Source organism: Astyanax mexicanus, chromosome 19, assembly GCF_023375975.1.
Source record: "Astyanax mexicanus isolate ESR-SI-001 chromosome 19, AstMex3_surface, whole genome shotgun sequence".
Taxonomy (NCBI): Eukaryota; Metazoa; Chordata; class Actinopteri; order Characiformes; family Acestrorhamphidae; genus Astyanax; species Astyanax mexicanus.
Window position 1 is genome coordinate 36,041,934 of NC_064426.1, and position 21,035 is coordinate 36,062,968.

The following is a 21,035-nucleotide window of genomic DNA, read 5'->3' on the forward strand; positions in this document are numbered from 1 at the left end:
ATTTGAGTCACAGTAACTTTTCTGTTAGCTATATTAATATTTTATTTTACCATTCTGACAGTAGAGATTGTGTTGGTATTCCATCAAATCAGCAGTTCCAGAAATATCAAACACTAAACCATCTCATTTGGTACCAGCAGTCATACCATGCCTAAAACCCCTGAGATCACATAACTGTATTTTCTCTAACTGGTCTTGCACTGCTGCCACATGATTAGCTGATTAGATCACAATTGTATATATTAGAAATTTGATATGATCAAGGGTATGTAATGGAGAGAGACACTTTTGATTAATGGGTGTTAGTAATAGTCCTTGTTCACAGATGGTTGACGATTTGTAGCTAATATTCCTAATCATACTCACCTCTGAAAGTGAAGCTGCATAATACTGTGAAGAGAAAGTATCTTTATTCTTTACATTTATACATATTAGAATGTAATGTTTAAGTTTAAGTTACATACCTGAAAAGGCATTTTTATTATGTTTTTTATTTATATATGTACCAAGATAGTAATTCAAAAGCCATGCATTGGGACGCCTCATTTTTGTTTCTTTTAAAATTAAGAGTATTAAAAAGAGATTATCTTTGAGGATGTTGGAATACTTCCTTAACCCAACCACCTCTTCACCAACTCCCCAACTCATTCATCCAGGCGTTTATACCCTTCTAATTCACACCTGATATTAAATAGGGTAGCAATATTACTAATAATCTCTATCTGCTCTTAAGAGTCCTATTCTATTGGCTGTACTTCTTTACAGGGACTAGAGACAATCTGTGTGTCTGGGTGTGTGCTTTTTCACGTGTGAGTAATAGGTGCAACTTAATGCAATCATTAGAAACTGTGTCTAGACACATCTGAACATATAGCATATCTAGACGTTTATAATTTTGCACAATATCATAAACGTGTAATACTCTAGATTTTGCCACCTTAAACCAGAAACTTAAATGTATTTTATTGAGATTTTAAATGATAGACCAACATGAATTAGCACATAATTGAGAAGTGGAACTACCACTGCTTTTCACACTGAACACACCATCTCCACTGTGAAACATGGTGGTGGCAGTATTATGCTGTGGGGGGGCTTTTCTTCAGCAGGGACAGGGAAGTTGGTCAGAGTTGAATGGAAGATGGATGGAGCTAAATACAGGACAATCCTGTAAGAAAACCTGTTGGAATCTACAAAAGACTTGGAGACTAGGAAAGAGATTCACCTTCCAGTGAATCAACACTGGAAGACAATGAGCCTAAAAATACAGCCAGTGCTAGAGTGGAATGGTTAGATCAAAGAATATTCAAAGTCCTGCCCTAAATCCCATTAAGCATCTGTGGCACGACATAAAAAGTGCTGTTCACAGACTCTCTACATTCAACCTGTAAGAGCTTAAGTTGTTTTGCAAAGAAGAATGGGCAAAAATCTCAGTCTCTAGATGTGAAAAGCTGTTAGAGACAAACCCCAAAAGACTTGCAGCTGTAATTGCAGTGAAAGGTGGCTCTAATAAGGATTGATAAAAGGGGGGGGGGGGGCTGAATACTTTTCAATTACACTTTTCACTTTACAATTTTGTGCAACTTTGTGTTGGTCTATCACTTAAAATATCAATAAAATACATTTAAGTTGGTTGTAAGGTTATAAAATAAGAAAAAGTTCAAGTACTTTTGAAAGCCACTATACAGACATGCCAAAAGTCATGGGACACGTAGTCATTGTCAGTTCCCATGGACATCTTTATCCAGATGCCACCAATAAATACCATCCACTGCACTGTCCACTGTGGTTGGTAATGCCTTCAGTGATGCATGCAAAACTCTAGATTAAGGAATGTTAAACGCTCAAAACTAGATGCTTGCATGCCCTGTAGAAATGTTATTTCCGTCTAGGTGTGACAGTTTCAAATCACTGAAACGCCATTTTATAGGAAACATTATATTACAGGTGCTCCCTGATATATTAAACCTCTCCTTAGAGTTTAGCATGTCTCTTACAATAAAATATACAGATAAAAAGCAGGTTTGTTAAAAGCATGCCATTTTTTTATTTAAGATACAAATTCAGGTAAAAACATTTAATTAAGATGATTCAAAAGCAAGAATCCTCACAACTTTTCCAATGTGGGCAGTAAAGAAGGATGAAGAAGTCCTCCACCTTTCTTCTTTTCCTTACTGAAAACATTCAGGGTGTGGAACAAAGCACCATTCTGTAATTTTTCAGGGTTCTGTTTTTTACAGTACCCAGAGATGCGGTTCACGCCTCATGCTTTGAGTTTCCACTGTCCAGTGTTCTGCTGGTTTCTCAGTTCTTTTCTTGGTTCCTCAGTCCTGAGCTGCTGGTTCTTGTGAAGGCGTTTGGTTCTTGCGGTATTTGCACTGCACCCATACTCTGTACATGGTCAACTGCTTCCCTCTGTTCACCTGAAGCCGCCGGTCCACCATATTCTGCACCTTTTCCAAGCCTGCTCCAATAAACAGATCATGCAGCTCCTCTGAGAGAACAAGAGAGGAAAAGGGAATGGGGAAAATGTATGAAGAGTGTATTAAAAGAAGAAATATACAGTTGAGCTTCAGTCAAGGACCAGTGAACCCGGTTCCTGTTTTTAGTTTAAGCTGGACTAGAAACCCATGTTTCAATCACAATTCAATGTGCAATGTGTGCAAAAATCTGTATTTTATATATTGTATATATACACAGCCCTGGAATTTGATATTTGATATATATCTGATTTTGATATTTATAGGTTTATATTTGAGTAAAATGAAAGTTGTTTTATTCTATAAACTACAGACAACATTTCTCCGAAATTCTAAATAAAAATATTGTCATTTAGAGCATTTATTTGCAGAAAATGAGAAATGGCTGAAATAACAACAGAAAAAATGCAGAGCTTTCAGACCTCAAAAAAAAAGAAAACAAGTTTATATTCATAAAGTTCATAAAGAGTTCAGAAATCAATATTTGGTGGAACAACCCTGTTTTTTTTAATCACAGTTTTCATGTATCTTGGTATGTTCTCCTCCACCAGTCTTACACACTGCTTTTGGATAACTTTATGCCTTTACTCCTGGTGCAAAAATTCAAGCAGTTCAGTTTGGTTTGATGGTTTGTGATCATCCAGCTTCCTCTTGATTATATTCCAGATGTTTTCAATTTGTTAAAATCAAAGAAACTCATACTTTTTGGGTGGTCTCTTATTTTTGTCCAGAGGTGCATATTTGTGAATATATTTCTTAAATACAAATGCAATAGGATTAATAACACAAGCTATAGGTTATATAGATTGTATGAAAAAATAATAGTATTTTATGATCTAATGACTACAGCAATTGTATCTATACTAAAGAATAAATAAATACAAATAAAGGATTAATAATACAAATAACCTTAATTATATTGTGGTACATTGCTTTATTACATTACAGTATTTGTATGAAACTTATATCTACACTAAAGAATACTATTTAATTTGCTGCAGTAGTGCATTTTTAAAATGATCAAAATATTAAACATAATAATACGTGTATTGTCATATTGCCAAGAATATCATTATCGCAAAAGTACCCCGAACAATTGTAAAATGATGTTTAAAAAAAAAAATATATATTCAGTTGTGTGCATTTGCTGCTTGTGAAGTGTTTTTACCTTGAGTGAAAAAATACACTCGTGTCCCATCTCCTCTGACATAGAAATTTTCAGATAAGCACCTTCCTAAAATGACAAAACATAAAAATAACATTAATGATACTTGTGCAAGTACAAGTATATTAATTTTAAAAAGTAGGAAAATTAACTGTTTGGAGATTAAATGGACCCTTTAATCAGATTCTGATAACTTTCATCCGTTAAAAATTAACCAACCAAAAAATAAATAAAATGCTTCTGTAGTCCTGCAGCGTCCTTCAGTCAATTTGGTATTATTATATATTAATATATAAGCATGTCATACAGTGTCAGAAACCTCTATTATGTTCAGTGTTAGTGGTGATAATAGCATGCAGCTGCAGCTCGTGTAGCACAGTAGGTAAGAACACCACCCTTCCCGTGGTGGACTAGGGGGTTCCCATTTACGTCTGGGCCAAGCCCAATACACATCATCAGCTTAACACTCAAACTAGATGATCAGCAACTTACGGCCACTAAGCTTTTAATAATTTTAAGATAGCTAGGCCCTAATGCAGCAAAGCAGGATCAAATGAAGTTCGTTATGCTCCCGCCAATATACTTTACAGTTAGGATGACATTTTCATGGTGATGTACAGTGTCTTTTTTGGTATTTTTCAGATACCAATGGACCTCATTGATGAGTTTCTGTTGTGCTCTTGGGGTCATTTTGATTAGGTGCCCATTTCTAGGCAGATTAGCCACATTCCCAACTCGTCTCCATTTGACTTACTGGGATGAGGCCTGGTGAATTTCTCCAGTGTATGAAATCACTTTTTAACCCTTTTCAGCTTTTTAATTTTTTTTTATTGTAAATCCTCCTAAAAGCTATTTTAGGTGCGGCCTGGTTTACATACATAGATCATTTTTGTGCACACTAAACTAAAAAAAAAAATTTTATTTTTCAGGCAAATAAGCTCAAGTGCACACCTGCAAACTAGCAAGATTCCAGGTATGCTAACTCTTGACTCACATACTTGTTTTTATGGCTGTTTTGTGTATTTATTTTAGGCACAGTATATTTGTCAGTATCCTCAAAATTTACTAAAAATATATGCAGAAAACCATGAAATACAAAGGGGTTCACATACTTTTTCTTGCGACTATATGTAACTCCCCTCTCAGCTGTCTCCTTACCCTTTGTTCTGTTCTCTCATTGGTTGTAGCAGTCCAGATATCAAACCACAGAGCCACTAAGGCAGTGCTGAGCAAACGCTGAGATTCGCCTCTGCTCTGAGAAACAGCCCTAAAAATGGTTTGTTTGTGCTTTGTGCCATAACAGCAACATATTGGCAATTTACGGTATCAACAATGTTTGTGACTTGAGCATCACATTAGCACACAAATTAGTTTCCTCATATGAAGGACTTTCAGAAAATTAAGTATTTTAGCTGGTGGAAATATTTCCTAAAATTGTGTAGTATGAACCCAGCCTAGTTGCTCTAGACAAGGTTGTTGGCTAAAATAGTTGTTTTATTATTAGCTGTGTAATACTAAAAAAAAAAAAAAAAAAAGAAGAAGTGATTTAGATGCTAGACTCATTCATGTACAGACTGCAGTGATAGGACTGCAACCTTTTTTAAATCGAAGCTGGGCCATGTCGTAGCGTCCGTAGTCCCGCAGTAAGAGAACCCCTCCTGGTTTCAGCAGTCGGGCCAGTTTATTGATGGAGTTCTGCATCCTGTAGGACAAAAATACAGCATGTAACAGCAAGTGTGTAAGTGTTACACTTACAAATACAAATATTTAGTTAATTTACATTATTTATCAGCTGAGGTGTCGGGTAAGAAAGTACAAATACTTCATTTGAAATTTTGTCTATCTATACTTTACTGGAGTAATTATTTTTCAGAAGTCTATTCACTTCTACGCCTTACATTTACACATTTTCTTTTTACATTTTAAAAAATTCACTTTAGCTTATTTTCATTCAAGGAAAAAACCTTTTCCCACAAAATCTCTCCATTCAGAAAGTTTTGACAGTTTGGAGGAAAATTAAGCATGTGAAATTAATGGATGGCTCTATAGGTAGTTACGAAAAAACACACAAATGTGGGACAACTTAACGAAATGCAAGCTCAAATAATGCGTGTACATTAGAACATGGAGTCGTGCAAGCGCACTAGGAGGGTAACATGCATGCCTGTTAAGCAAAATGCGTACATGTTGGCAGGTATGTTACACATTTTTGACATTTGTGAATCAATTCAGAATCATCCACATCCAAATCGTTCTTATGAGAGTTCATTCGTATGAAAACAAACATGCAAGTAAACACAATGGATGATATTACAGTCAGAAAAAAAGAGATTTGTCTATATATTATCATATATGTCAATAATGTAATTATTGTAACAGGCCTCAGCAGTTTATATATAAATTTCTGCCAAACTCCATACAAGTGCTTGTTGTTTGTTAATCCAGCATTTTTCACACTGAGTGAAGCATTATTTAAATGTAATTTAATGCATATCTATTACTGTGCTCTTGATAAAAGTCCAGCCCTAAATATATCCCACTCACTTGTCAGGATGTAGAGCAGAGAGGACAAATATGAGCACAATCACATCAAGGCTCCCCTCTGGCATTGGATACTCCGCTGTGACATCACTCAGATCATGGACAAAAGCATGACAGCGTGACGGGTCATACTCCTGATTAGACTGCAAGTCAATCAATCAATAAATAAATAAATTAATTAATCAGTTAGTCCATCAATCAACTGAGTAAATATGAAGCTAAAAGCTAACCAAGGATTAGATGCCATTCTCTCTCTTACCTTGACTAGGTCAACAGCTGTACTAGAAAAATCACAGCAGTAGACAAAAAGACCCGGATCACTGAAAGACAAAGTGAACGACAAAAATATATATATTTTTAACACTTGCATTTAACAATGTGGAATCACTGTTTTTTATATGATAAATGCATATAATTGAATGCTGTCTTGTCTGAACTGTAAACCAAAAAAAAAAGAAAATGTTAAAAATATAAATATATATATAAAAAAACAATTAACATGACTCGTCATGTTTTATTATTATATTATTGTGGTTCTTTAGATTAAAATGGGAGACATATGGATAACAAGCACTGAATTTATTCCATCACACAAGTATGTATTATACAACAAAAATTTAAAGAGACAGAAGTACAATCAGAGAGAAACTGGGCAACAGCATTCCAAATTTAGAAGCCACAGCAACTAGGAGCTTTAAAGAGCTCCTGTGTGAGATCTTACTAGTAGACCGTGCAGATCCTTGAGAATTAGAGTGTTGTGTACAGATTTGTTTTTAGATTTTTTTTTTAAATGTATTCCTAATTTTCTCCCATTTTTCTGCAAATTTAGCGAGGCCAATTTTCCCACTAATTATCCCCCCCATCACAAGTGATGCCACAACACAAGGAGGATGAAGACTAGCCGCTGCCTCTTTTCAAACTGCTGCTGATGCAGCATTTCCGAATAGCATCACAGTGCGCTCGGAGGAAAGCGCAGCAACTCGGTTCTGATACATCAGCTCACCCTAGGAGTGATAAGGGGAAAGAGCGCCATCTACCCACCCAGAGAGAGCAAGACCAATTGTGCCCTCCTTAGGGCTCCGGCAGCTGATGGCAAGCTACATGACCGGGATTCAAACCAGAGATCTCCCAATCAGAGGCAGCGCTTAAGACCGCTGAACCACTCGGCGCAAGTGATCATGTTAGATTTTAGACAAAACTATTTCACGTGCCCATAATAATGGGATGGAATTTTGTTCGACTGTGTACTTGTACTTAGAAATTATGAAATGGCAATAAAACCTCTTTATCTAATAATAACCAGACCCTATACGGTACAGTAAAATTACTATGAATGATATCTCCACATGAAAAAACATTCAACATCGGTTTATGAAATACAATAAGATTTTTTGGAAAATAATTTACAATATTTGGATCTAAATTGTCCTACATTTATACAGTATTTACATAAAATACATAAAGTCCTGTTTACTCACTTGTTAGTCTTGAGGATTGGAAAGACTGTATTGCCCACTCCACAGCCTACCTATGACAAGGCACACATTACTTTGTAAACGCCTAGAAAACTCTCACAATAAATAAATCTGTGTTAATATAGATACAAACAGCCCAAACACACCAAGATACACATAAAACGACTCACCTCCATAATGCGATAAGAAGCTGAGGCTCCAGGAAAGCCAGTTTCTTCTATGTAAGGAGCAGGAGTTTCTTCACCATTTAATAAAACAGTTGATGTGTCTTTACTGGGTTCAGTTGAAGGGGCTTCTTCTGTGGAGCTCTGGGGATGTTTCTGCTGTGGGGCGAGTTCAGGGAACTCAGTGAAGAGCCAGTGGCGGTCTTTAAAGAAGCGGTTCTCGTGGATAGTGTAGAAGGAATTCCAGTACTCATTGGCATTACTGTCAAACTCCTCTGTTCAAAGGAAGCAAATAGTATTCAGCACATTATGAGTTATGATCATGATAAACACATCAGTTTGTAGTTCAGTTTGTTAAGGCTCTAATTGTTCTATTATTTTGTACATGACTGTTCCTGTATTTTTTGTATTATTTATTTTATGTTGCACATTGCTGTTTTAATAGCGCACACTGCTGCTACCAAAGAAAGCCACTAGATGACATTACATATATATTTCTTAATTAAATTATTTAAATTTGACCATTAGTGCCTAATGTGGTGTATTACAGATCACTTGTATCACTTTGCATCAGTTATATCAAGCCCACCTTTTGAAATAAGATTTTGTAAATTTGATGAATCAAACCAACGACTGATCATAGACTAATCTAAAACTGGCATAAGCCTCTCTGCTGTAAAAAAAAAAGAAAAAGAAAAAAAGAAAATCGAGAATCGAATCGTGACCCTAAAATTGGAAATAAAATCGAATCGAGGATTTAGAGAATCGTGACACCCCTAATAGACAATATCACTATTATCAAATATTATTGAGGTAGTGTCCATTTATTGTTCGATAAGTCGATAACATAATTATTGTGACAGGCCTTACTGCCCCATATGGTCCTTATGAATGAGAGATCAAACCTTCTACCATTAAAGCTTCAGAGAACAACTACTAAACAGCTTTCTCAGTTTAAACGAATTACTTTAATTTTATTTAGCTCATAATGGACAGAACACATACCTTGTTTCTCTGCTGGGAGAGGCTGGCTGTTCTCCTGCACTTTCTTCTGTGCGGCTTCCTCCTGCTCCTTTGACCATTCCACATTATCCCTACCAGATCAGAAGGGAATATATATATATACAGAAACCTGAAAACATCTCACACAATGTGATGTCTACTTTAACTTATTAGATAATTCTACAACTAGTACTACCACCAACAACACCGCCAACAAAAAAATAATTAAGGACGTTCCATTTATATTTATATGGTTGCATTACACAGAATTGTTAGTTATCACAAACTACAAATAACTATGGATGATTTGACTCATTTCCATTTTTTAATGGTCTGTTATCATAAAATTAAAAATACTGTTAATTTTCATGCAACAAACATTAAGGTAAGCAGGGAGCAAAAAAAGTGTATTGTATTTTATTTTAAACTGCATTTTTCTGTACTTATTTTGCTGATAAAATAATAAATAAATCACGTACTGTATGGAACTGTTTTTTTTATTTAAAATGATTTTTGTTTAAAATTAATAAACAATGTTTTAACATTTATATCAATCAAGATGGTGTTTGATATTTTTGACTGACTGAAGTTCTTCACAGGGTAGATAACATTAATTGATATTTTTGGACGTTTGTATTTACAGACCTCCGTTGTGAATGTACTGCGTTGTATTTCTTATATTAGTATAGGAATTACATATGGGCTGATATTAGGTAAAATATTGTGATGTTGTGAATTTGCCATATAATCCAGCTCCATGTTCATTGTTTTTTTTTTTTTCCATGTATTCTTTCAAGATATTATCATAGACATTCTACACAATTACGAAAATTAGTAGGGCTGAATTCAATGATCAGTCTCACAGAAAATCCCAGAATGATTAAAAGGCATTATTGAGAGTGTATACATTTGGTGATTTTATTAAGGGCTCAACTCTCTTCAGTTCTTCAGTTTCTTTGGTGTAGACAGAGTTTGCTGTTCTGATATCTCTATGTTGCCACAGTTGCTCAGATAATCGGCAAAAGCAGTCATGGCTAGAAAACCTCCAAGAAGACCTACTGAACATCCTGCTTTTAGAATGAATATATTTGGATTTGTAGGGAGGGTCATAGAAGCACACTAAGGCCATTAATTAGTATAATTTATCCCCTATTAAGGAGCATGCTTTAAGTTAAATCCGAACAGTCAAAACTGTATCAGTCAGGAGTTTAACTGTTAAGAAAAACTGACAGAATACTGTCGCTGTCCAACTAAAAACATGTATCTAAAGATAGGGGTGTATTAGTGTGGACTGTAGTGACTGTAGAGCTGAGAGTCAGTGAGCCGCCGCTCTCCTACCACGCGTTGTGCTGGAAGACCTGCCGCGGGTCTGTGAGAAACCGGGTCCCGAACTGCGGTCGCTTCTGTCCGTCCGCCGGGGTCTGGTCCTGCCCGTCCTCAGGTCTCCGGTTCGCTCCGTTAACGGACTCGGTCCTGCTCAGTTCAGCCACCGGCACACCAGCAGCCGCGGGCGCCGCCATGCCGCCTCTCCGCTCCTGTTTCTGTGGTGTTTACAGCGTGAACAGCTGTGGGCTCCCTATCTCCCCCTACTGACCAGACCATAGACATGTTAGTAATACATAGACGCCGCATTGACTGAAATTATAAAAAATAAATTAATAAAAAAATAATAAATTGACGCGAAAATACTTTGTATTATGCTCTTTAACAAAGACAGACATACGGTATGGCATGTTAAAAAGTGTATAAAATAATTGTTATATTTATATATACATATTTTTGAAATAATTATTATTATATTGTTATTATATTGTTTATATATATACATAAATACACAGATTTTATATATATATATATATATATATATATATATATATATATATATATATATATATATATATATATATAATAAGTGGATCCGGTGATATTCAGGAGCAAAATGCACAAAGAATAAAACGTACATGGTTCTGAACATATTTATTTTCCACAGAATGTGATAAGAATTAGTCTCTGAAAAGCGCATTCATTCTTGCCATATAGAACTTCAGTCTAGACACAGAACAATTTAAAGAATTTTTGATCCGTTTATCTTAAAACTTTCACACAAGCAAGAAAACAGGAACAATCAAATTATATTAAAATGGAGGTACAAGGTTTTTTTTTTTTTTTTACAAGAAAAATGTAAGATGTTGACAATTTCTTTTTTTTTTTTTACAGTAGCATAACACCGAACAAAAGAGCTGAAAACAATTTATAGACACTGGTCACTGATCATCAAGATAATGGAATGCATGAAAACAAACCCACCATTAGTAATAATAACTGTAACAGGGTTTATTTAAGACTATCAATATTGTAGTGTAGTCAATGTGTAAAATTACAGTTTATTCAGAACACCTAATAGAAAAAGTAGCATTCTACACAAATGTACAAAAAAAGTCAGCAGAATAAATCCTTGCTTAAAAAAGGCACTTGAAATTCATGAATAAAACCCAGGTATTGCTGGTTTTCATTAATGACATTTTTTTTATCAATGACAGCGTAGATTGACATGTCTCCAGCACTAAGCAGCCCAGATTCTTACAGGGTCGGATCCAATCCCTTCAAGGGTTACCATCACAAATGTCAGAAATCAGAAATGCACTGAAGCCAAAACAAGAAATAGTATCAAGACTAAACTGGGTCTCTGAATGAAATGGATCACTACTTACCATATCCAATTTTATTTAACTAATAAAGAACTCCAATAGCCATTGTCCTGTTAGTGCCTGATTCCAAAAGCGTAATTCCAGAGTTATTTTGAGAGGACTACAATTGCCCACAGAATTGTTAAGAAAAAGTTATTAGCGTTAACTTTGCCACAGATTTCATATAAATAGTAAAAGTGTGTGACTCTGGTTTAGGATAAAAATGTTTTCAACAGTTGCGGTTTAATGAGCCCATTTACAAACACATATTATTTTGAAACACATTGAAGCTCAATGATTTTCCTTTTAATGGTGGACTCTTGCTTTTGGCTTGTTTATGGCACTGCAATGGCTCACAGGAGCTAGAGAACAGGTAAAGAGAACTCCCGCAACTTCCAGGAGACTTGGGACGTCTGCCTAGGGCAGGGGTGTCCAAACTTTTTTTGTTGGGGGCCAGAAGGAGAAATATATTTGAAGTCACGGGCCACAGACTCTATAATAAAACAAATAATGAAATAAACCACTTTTAATAATACATTTTCCTGATTACCTTCATTTACACATCATTTTACTTGACTTACTCTCTTTGACAGTGTTGCGTAAACTACGATTTTTCAAATTGATGTTTCATTTCATGATGTCTCTTAATATTAAACTTGTTAATTACGGCAACTTTTAGACTTATTGGCCTGTTTTTTTGCGCTACAACTGCGCAGCCTCTTCACTTTTAGACTGTTTGGCCCGTTTTTCTGTGCTAAAACTGCGCAGCCTCTCCGCTTTTAGACTCTTTGGCCTGTTTTTCTGTACACCCCTGGCCTAGGGCGTGCTCACTTCAGCAGCTTCCTTTAATCAATCCTTTTCTGGTGTGCTCATCTCCCTTTTAGGATTAGCTTATAGCTTGTTTGCCCCACCATTACATTCTCATGGAAAGCAGCTGCTGTGGTCAGATAATTGTAAAGCATTCCATTGTTATTCCATATTTTTTTTTCAAGAAATGAACACCAAAAAAGACCATCCAAAGAAGTGTACTGTGTCAGTACACTTCTTTGGTGGCAGCATTAATGCAGAAAATACATTACAAAATACAAAAAAATAAAAATACAAAGGCACGGCTACAGAAATAGAGATTACGGCGACAGGACTGGGCGTGTTAGAATAGATGTACAGTATATTAACAAATGAAATAAATGAAGTTGACCAGGCAAAACATAATATCTCTTGAGTTTACACTGTCTACAATCAAATAAAAGTCAAAGTAAATGTAAAAAACACAATTTTAATTGCATTATCCATACTTATCCCAACTTTTTACAATAAAGACTGTAATAAAGAAAAATGGTTTGTTTATGTGGCTGATGAGTGCTCACACAAGTCGATGATGACAAAATGTCAAAAATAATTTACTAATTAACATGTTTTACTGGTACTTAATAACCTAATAATTTCCTCCCTATATACAGGCATCAGTAGATATGAGGGATGATGGATCCATTACAGTTACAGCCATGATGTTCAGACAAGTGCAGCTCTGTCCTGAGACTAAAGTGCATCAAACATTTGACATCTCTTCAGAATAATCAGTCATTAAGACTATACATAACACAAAGTACTCATTATTTTCTCAACAGTCATTAGTTTACACTCCCAAGATCCTGAGTAAGAACCGGATACAGCTTCTGCATCATTAGACAGGCTTATAGGCTTCACAGCACTTTGCAGTTTGCCAAAAGATCTTCTTGTTTTGCCATGATAAGAAAGAAAAATAATTGCATATGTTTCACAGGTATTCAGGTTAAATCAGTTTCTTGTAATATGTATGAGAGGTGCTTTACTTAAAGGGCCCATATCCTGTATTCTTAAAGGTTTCTTTTTTAAAGGATTCCTTGATTTATCAAAAGCAGACAAAAAGAGCATTACTATACCATTTAGAACTAAACAGGCTGATGCTCCTTGGGTTCTGTACCTGTACAGTGATTAGCCATAACACTAGCATAACATTGCCTAAAATTGAGTAGATCTCTCTTGTGCCATTACAAAAGATCAGACCATATAAGGCATGGACTACACAAGATCTCTGAAGGTGTCCTGTGGTATGTGATACATTAATAGATATTAGTAGACAGCAGATCCTTTTTAATTGTGAAAGCGACAAAAGAAACACAGAGGCTGAAAGTCATTCATTTTTTTAAAGAGAGTCAGACAAACCGCTAGCTGATAGGGCCCTGCGCTACCGGAAGACAGGGTTCCTCAGTCTAGGGCTATCGGTCGGCATTTACGTCCAGCTAGCACTGCGGTTAGCAGCTAAAGCTAATGCTAATGCTAATTGGAAATCTAAGCTTACTGTAAATAAATGGAAGTGCTTTACTCACCCAAATAAACGATTTTCAGGAAAGAAATCTGTGTAGATTAATATCTAACGCTTATTTGACTTTTTAAGGAATTACAGTTTTGTTTACTTAGGCGCTTTTCCCCCAGTTTCCTCATTAACCCTTGTGTGGTGTATATATTTTTGTTACTTGTTTACTTTGTTACTTGTATTTAATTCAGCAAAATTAAGCAATTTTACATTAAAATGCTTGCCTCACCTAAATTGCAAGCAATATAAACAGCTTACATGGTTAATATTTGCCCTTTACCTTTCTTATGTTACATTTCTTTCAAAAAGTGCTACTCTTTTTTTATTAGTTTTTTTTTATAAAATGTAAAAGAAAATGAATTAAACTCAAGAAAAGAGTAGAAAATTTGTTTAGTTTCAAATTTACAAATGAAGCAATGTTTATTAGCCCTTGGCCAAGCATAATGTATGTAATATAAATGGTTGGGGGTGGGTGTACATTGTGTGTTTATCGAAAATGTGTTTTGATATATGTTTTTCACAAAAAAATGAGCCAATGCCAATGAGTTTGAGTTAGAAACAATATTTTTTTTAGTATCATTTGATGAAAAATGAAAACGGGTCCCACAGACCCGAACACCACATAAGAGTTAAAGGGGAAATATGGCGTCACCCTTGCTCACTTCGATTTGTCGCTTAATGTGACTTATAATCCTTTGAACTTTCTGTACGAAAATAGACCAGAAAATAGATCATTTTCATTGATATCGAGCCTTATAATCTTGTGTGCCTTATAGTCAGAAATATATACTAAACGCTTTTGGCTGGGTTGTGTTGTTTTTACTGGTTTGTTCAATGGCACAGTTCAGTCCAGCACAATGACAGACACAGGTCCAGCCTACAGCCTGGCTACTTGCTGGTGAACATGCTTGCCAGGGACTCATCACCTCAACTCATCATCTTTAAGAACAGTTTAGTCGCTGCCTATTATGTATATCCCATCCATAGACAGATGCCTCTGTAGATGAATATAATCAATGTTTTTTTTTTTTTTACTTTTTTAACTTCACCTGTCAGTGGGCCTAATGTTATGGCTGATCAGTGAACATGAACGACTTTAAATTTAAACTTACTGTGAGTGAGCAGATTAAACTGCTGTAGTCTGAACTGGTGTATACAGTATGTATTAACGCATGTTTTTGTGACATCACAAAATGTTTACTTTTCTTTTCTTGGATTGCTTGTCCAGCTTAATCTCCATCTTTAGATAACATGTACTGGGGAGTGAATGGTATGTTTTAAAACATGATTATATGCTATATCAAAGTGGTTCATTTAAAAAGACGTACTTTTCCCTGATATGGGCCCTTTAAAACATTTCTAAGAAAGAAAAATGTAAACATAAAAAAAAACACCATTCCACATTCCCAAGAGATGCATGGTGGTGATCTGCACAGCTCAGCACCACAGCAAAGTCACAAATTTGACCGGTTATCAGTTGACTGCCAGAATGTGATGACTGCAGTTATAATGAATGTGACTCACTGGAGGTTCTGAGGGCGGAGCCACAGGAGCAATGAAATCTGCTGAAATCTGATTGGCGCACTGAAGTGCCACTGTCTTGTCATTTATTTTGTCTATGTACAATTAAAAAAAATAATGTAAAATTGGTAAGAAGTTAAGTTTGTGCCAAAGTTTTATACAAAAATCTAAAACCTGCAATCAAAAACACAAAAAATAAAAGCAAAGACTGGCAAAATCCAAACGCGAATCATCTTTAAATAACCACAAAGAATAACCAAGTAACCAAGTATAATTAAAGAAATTATTATTTTTTTTATGTAAAAAGTTTGGCACAAAATTTACTCCATAGATTTTACTGTGTAAGCTTTTTAAAATTACATTCAAGTGTTTGAACATGCTTTAACTTGTGAAATAATACTTGGCCCCTTGTGGCCCATTGATGGCCCCTTTACTGTGAAAAATCCTAGATTCGCCACTGATGTGACTGGTGGTGGCGTGATTGTTTTTACAGCAGGTGTTTCGTCCTTATGAGTTGCCACGGTAGGTCACATTCGTAAAGGTGGTCGTAGCTCCTCGATATAATGGATTATTGGCCTAGAAAAAAATCAGAGATTGTTATTGATAAAAAAAAATTAAATTGAAAACTCATTTATTTATTTTATAGTTCATTTATTATTACGGCTTACAGCCAACGAAAACTCAAAAATCAGTGTCTCAGAAAATTTTAATATTATATAAAACAATTGGTATTTTTGGGAATGAGGGCAGTGTGCCAAATCCTGCTGGAAAATGAAATCTGCATCTTCATAAAAGTTGTCAGCAGTGGGAAGCATGAAGAGCTGTAAGATTTTGTGGGAAAACAAAACTGCACTGACTTTAGACTTGATAATAAAACACAGTGGATCAACACCAGCAGATGACATGTCTCTCCAAACCATCACTGATTGGTGGAAACTTCACACTAGACCTCGAGCAGTTTGGACTGTGTGTCTCTCCACTCTTCCTCCAGACTCTGGTCTATTGATTTACAAATGAAATGAAAAATGTACTGATGATCAGTGATGGTTTGGAGAGACATGTCATCTGCTGGTGTTGATCCACTGTGTTTTATTCTCTATGTTTTTACATAGTGTATATGGACTGCATGGTCAGGTGCTAGATTTTACATCGTTGCTGTCCAATGAAAAACACTTATCTCTAAAACAGCAAATTTACAGGAGAGAGAAAAAAACTTGTAAACTTTCAATGGAAGTCAATGTAAAAAGAGTTTATTTCAGGTCATTTTGAATAGTTTATTTTGGTCCGTTCATCAAGGCACAGTGTAAGGAACAGTTTGTCTGTTTAAATTGAGATAAGTGTTCAATTTTTTATTGGACAGCGACGATATATCTGTGGCAATACAACTGAATAAAACCCCTAAATTCATTGATTAAAAGGGTGTGTCCCAATAAGTGTGTCCATACAGTAGTGCAGCAATAAAAAGCTCTATCTCTCTTTAAACAACTAACTAGCTGTAATAACTCACTTTTTTCACTAGAGGTCAGTAGATGTGAATGCAAGAGGTAAAAGTTTGTTTACACATACCAAATCCAAACTGTTGTAACACTTCCACCCTCAGTTTGCAACATCTTAGGACATTTTAAAACGTCTTACAAGGACAGACAGGCTGATGCCTTAGAATAAACACATTCTAATCTCCATTGCGTACACATATCCTTAAAAGCATAAAGCGTTTTCTCACTTACTAAGCTGAAAAACATAAGGAACGCACTGCCAAGATGAATCAGCTTGGACTTGACATAACAAGTACCCTCACGTGTACAAAAATGTGTTTCAACTCACCGCTTCCCACTTGGCCTTGGCTCGCTCTTCCTCAAATTTGGCAAATTCTCGGCGATCGTGAATGGTGATCAGCAGCTTCCAAATCAGCAGACCAGCCAAACCCAGCAGTAAGATAGAGCCAGCCACGTAGGCCACCACCACCAAGATATCAGGACCCTTAGGACACTCTGCACAAAGAAAAAGAGAAAATATATATAATACATGTCCCCTTTTCTTAGGGGGGAACCCATAAAAAGAGTTCCAGCACTCCTTTTTTTAAGTTTGTTAAAAAGTAGATCATCAACAGGAATTTAAGAAGGACAATACAGCAGTGTAAATATACAATCTATACACTTTATGCTGCTGTGGTTTGATGCTTTTTAAAAATGTAATAAAAAAAAAACACACTGTTAGGCACACTGGATTATAAGGTGCACTATCAATAACCGTCTTGTTTTATGGTCTATCTATTTCCATACATAAGGTGCACCGGATTATAAGGCTCATTATTTTTAATGTCAAACGAGCACTGAATGTTACTCTACACAGATTTCTCTCCTGAAAACAGTTTATTTGGGTGAATAAAGCACTTTTATACCGTTTATTACAGTAAGCTTAGATTTTTAGATTTCCACGTAGGCTAACCAGACAGCGCTACACTGAGCAACTCTGAGCGTTCCAATAACCTGGGGCGATATTAGCTAGCGGTTCATCCCACATGGCTTGTTTTTAACAAGGTAAACGGGAAGGCTACAGTCCGATATACTAGCTAACTAGTGCTTAGCGAGGTTAGTGGGTAATGCTAATGCTGCTCCAGCAGTGCTTGCCTGGGTTAGGAGCAGGCTACAGGCCGATAATACTTACCCCTAAACAGAAAAAGAGCTAGCGCTTAGCGTGGTTAGCGGGTAATGCTAATGCTGCTCCAGCAGTGCTAGCCAGAGTTAGGAGCAAGATACAGGCCGATTATACCTGCCCCTAAACAGCAAAAGAGCTAGTGCTTAGCGTGGTTAGCGGGTAATGCTAATGCTGCTCCAGCAGTGCTAGCCAGAGTTAGGAGCAGGCCACAGGCTGATAATACTCACCTGTTAATGGCCAAAGTGCTAGTGCTTAGCGCGGTTAGCAGCTAATGCTAATACTGCTCCAGTCTCGAGTCTCATGGCTTTACTGCTCCTTACAACCTGACCGATTTAAGGGGAGATTAAAGGATTTTAAGTGCACCTTATAGTGTAAAAAATACTGTAAGCTAATGCTGCAGCTTGTTAATCACTGGTTAAATGAGAGAGGATATCTGTGGTGGTGTTATTCAGTTTGTGTGTTTATTATTATACTAAAGGCGAGTTGCTAGACTAGTACTGTCTGTACGTGTATCAGATAATTAATGTTATCTGTACTGGGTTTTGAGTAGTACTCCGAGCTGCAGAGACCCACCCAGTGTTCTGATTGGTTAAACAAACCCCGTAATCTGATTGGTCTGGATAAAGATTTCCTATTGGTTCATCAATCAGGCGTAAAAACAGGGTCAAAATTCGCAACTGCAGCTAGAGCTTCGCACACGCAGCAGAGAAGACGAATGAGAGGATTTTTAGCTCCACAGTGAAAAACACCCACGGTCACATTTACAACCTCACAAATTCCATGTGATTTTTGGTCAGACCCAGCTTAAGCCATTTGAGCAGTACTGATTCACACATTCAAGAGATTGGATTTACAAATTTAAAAATATATATTTATATATAATTAAAATATCTTTTCACATTTGTACATTTGAGTTATTATTAATATTACTTTCTGTTTCAAGTTTGCACATTCCAGTTAATTTGTGGATTTGGATTTTCGTGCATGTAGTTGTTTAAACGCAGTTACAAGTTTCAGTACATTTCAGTACAGACTTCTGTTTTACAAACTCAAAATCTTTATGACCCTTTTTTGACTCCATAGCTTCCGGCTTTTAGCTATTTCAATTAGACCACATGATGGAGAATGCAGCTGTGAGAGGTATTTTGGATAAAACAATTTTTGTGTAGATTCTGTCTGTGTAGATGGTAGATTCTGAAAGTTTCGCACCTCCTTCAGAATGTTCACAACCTTTTTTTAGATGTGTTACTGTGTGTGCGGTACATTGCCTCCTTATCCTCAAGACTTAACATAGAATTAGCTTTAGCGTTTCGGCATTTCTGCAGGTTTGTTGTGTCATTCAGGAACAGCTAGTGCTGATCTGTCTCCAACTTGAACCCACAAACCCTCCCAGAGTCTGAAGAACAGCTTGTGCTTTTAATTCTCAGTGTTTCTTCTTCTTACCAGGTTCTTTAACTAGGTAGAGGATGGATTTGCCACTGATGTCTTCATAGTACTGGAAGTGATGTACACAGTCGTCTTCGTCTTTATAGGTGCAGTTCACCGCACTCTTCTCCTGGAAGACTGGAGAGGGAAGACAAAACAGACAGGATAATTACATCAACCAAGAAGACGTGCAGGAATTTAGAGCTGTTAGAAGCTTCAGGTCTTTTTAAATAAGCGCTAGGCCGCGCAAATGTCAATATCTATTTAAAACAAGAGCGTGGTAAATGAGCAAATAAGAGCAAAACGAGGGCTGAAAGACTACATAAACACTTTGACAAGTGGTTAGGCTGATTTCCTGTCATAATCAGCTTCATGTAGAAGATAAGGCCAGACCAGCAATGTGGTGTTTTCTGTCATTCAAATTCTTAAAAATAGTGTTGCGGTGAAGGCAGCTTCGAGAGAATGAACATTTTTGTGTAAAAGATGTATATAAGACTGAGTGTGGAGAAGCCCAAGCTAACAGGCAGGACATTTCACATTTTCTCAGGCGTTGCAGACGATGACGGAGATTCACTCACATGCAGTAATTAGAGACATGCGAAGCTAATAGAGTGTGAAAGTGTGTTTACCCAGCTCATCTACCAGCGTGATCTCATCTCTGCAGATTGTGTTACAGCTTTTCTTCTCAAACAGTGGACCTCTCTTGTAGTGTTTACACTCCACACAGTCCCTACAAACACAACACAGACACCCATGAATAGATGCAAAATGACACATCTACACTCCTGAATCTTGGAAACAAGGGGCACCAGTAACCACGAACCGTGCAGCTTAAAGTGTCAGTGTCTTTGCTATTGGAACGACAGGAAAAGTACACTTTGTATTGAACAAAAAGTGCAAAAGGTATGTACTAATTCTCTTAATTACCGTATTTTTTGCACTGTAAGGTGCACCGGATTATAAGGCGCACTACCAGTAAACGTTAACCTCTGAATGGACAAATGGCTATTGTTTAGAAGGTATTGCTAATACTGCTCCAGCAGAGCTAGCTGGGGTTAAAAGTAGACTACAGGCCGATAATACTCACCTCTGGATGGCCAAAAAGCTAGCGCTTAGTGGGTAATGCTAATACTGCTCCAGTAGTGCTAGCCGGGGTTAGCAGCAGACCACAGGCCGATAATACTCCCCTCTGGATGGCCAAAAAGCTAGCGCTTAGTGGGTAATGCTAATACTGCTCCAGCAGTGATAGCAGGGGTTAGCAGCAGACTACAGGCCGATAATACTTCCCTCTGCATGGCCAAAAAGCTATAGCTTAGTGGGTAATGCTAATACTGCTCCAGCAGTGCTAGCTGGGGTTAGAAGCAGGCTAAAGGCCAATATACTCAACTCTGAATAGCCAAATGGCTACCGCTATTTTAATGGAGCAGCACTTTTTTAGAGGAAACTGACTTGTGGGTTCACACTGTGAAAGTGGGTGAGCAGGTAATTTACAGGAACAGCAATGATATTTTATTTTGTATTCTGTTTATTTTTGCTGTAAATGTTGGATTTGTCCGTGTGT

The 21,035-nt window shown here is 36.6% G+C and overlaps 2 protein-coding genes across 2 annotated transcripts in view; both read right to left on the reverse strand.

The window, feature by feature from the left end:
• Positions 1 to 2,023: 2,023 nt before the first annotated feature.
• On the reverse strand, positions 2,024 to 10,413 carry mettl2a (methyltransferase 2A, methylcytidine). Its single transcript, XM_007239302.4, has 9 exons — positions 10,166 to 10,413; positions 8,831 to 8,919; positions 7,832 to 8,100; positions 7,665 to 7,714; positions 6,446 to 6,506; positions 6,190 to 6,329; positions 5,241 to 5,347; positions 3,649 to 3,714; positions 2,024 to 2,494 (listed from the first exon to the last, which is right to left on the reverse strand). The coding sequence occupies exons 1-9, from the start codon at positions 10,345 to 10,347 to the stop codon at positions 2,325 to 2,327; spliced, it is 1,134 nt and encodes a 377-aa protein (XP_007239364.2). The 5' UTR covers positions 10,348 to 10,413; the 3' UTR covers positions 2,024 to 2,324.
• A 376-nt stretch (positions 10,414 to 10,789) lies between these two features.
• Positions 10,790 to 21,035, reverse strand: part of itgb3a (integrin beta 3a) — a 31,649-nt gene continuing 21,403 nt past the window's right edge. The window contains exons 12-15 of the mRNA XM_022665014.2: positions 20,104 to 20,204; positions 19,493 to 19,612; positions 17,216 to 17,382; positions 10,790 to 15,967 (exon numbers count right to left, since the gene is read on the reverse strand). Of these exons, the coding sequence (XP_022520735.2) occupies positions 15,899 to 15,967; positions 17,216 to 17,382; positions 19,493 to 19,612; positions 20,104 to 20,204 (457 nt within the window). The 3' untranslated portion in view covers positions 10,790 to 15,898. The remainder of the gene's footprint in view (positions 15,968 to 17,215; positions 17,383 to 19,492; positions 19,613 to 20,103; positions 20,205 to 21,035) is intronic.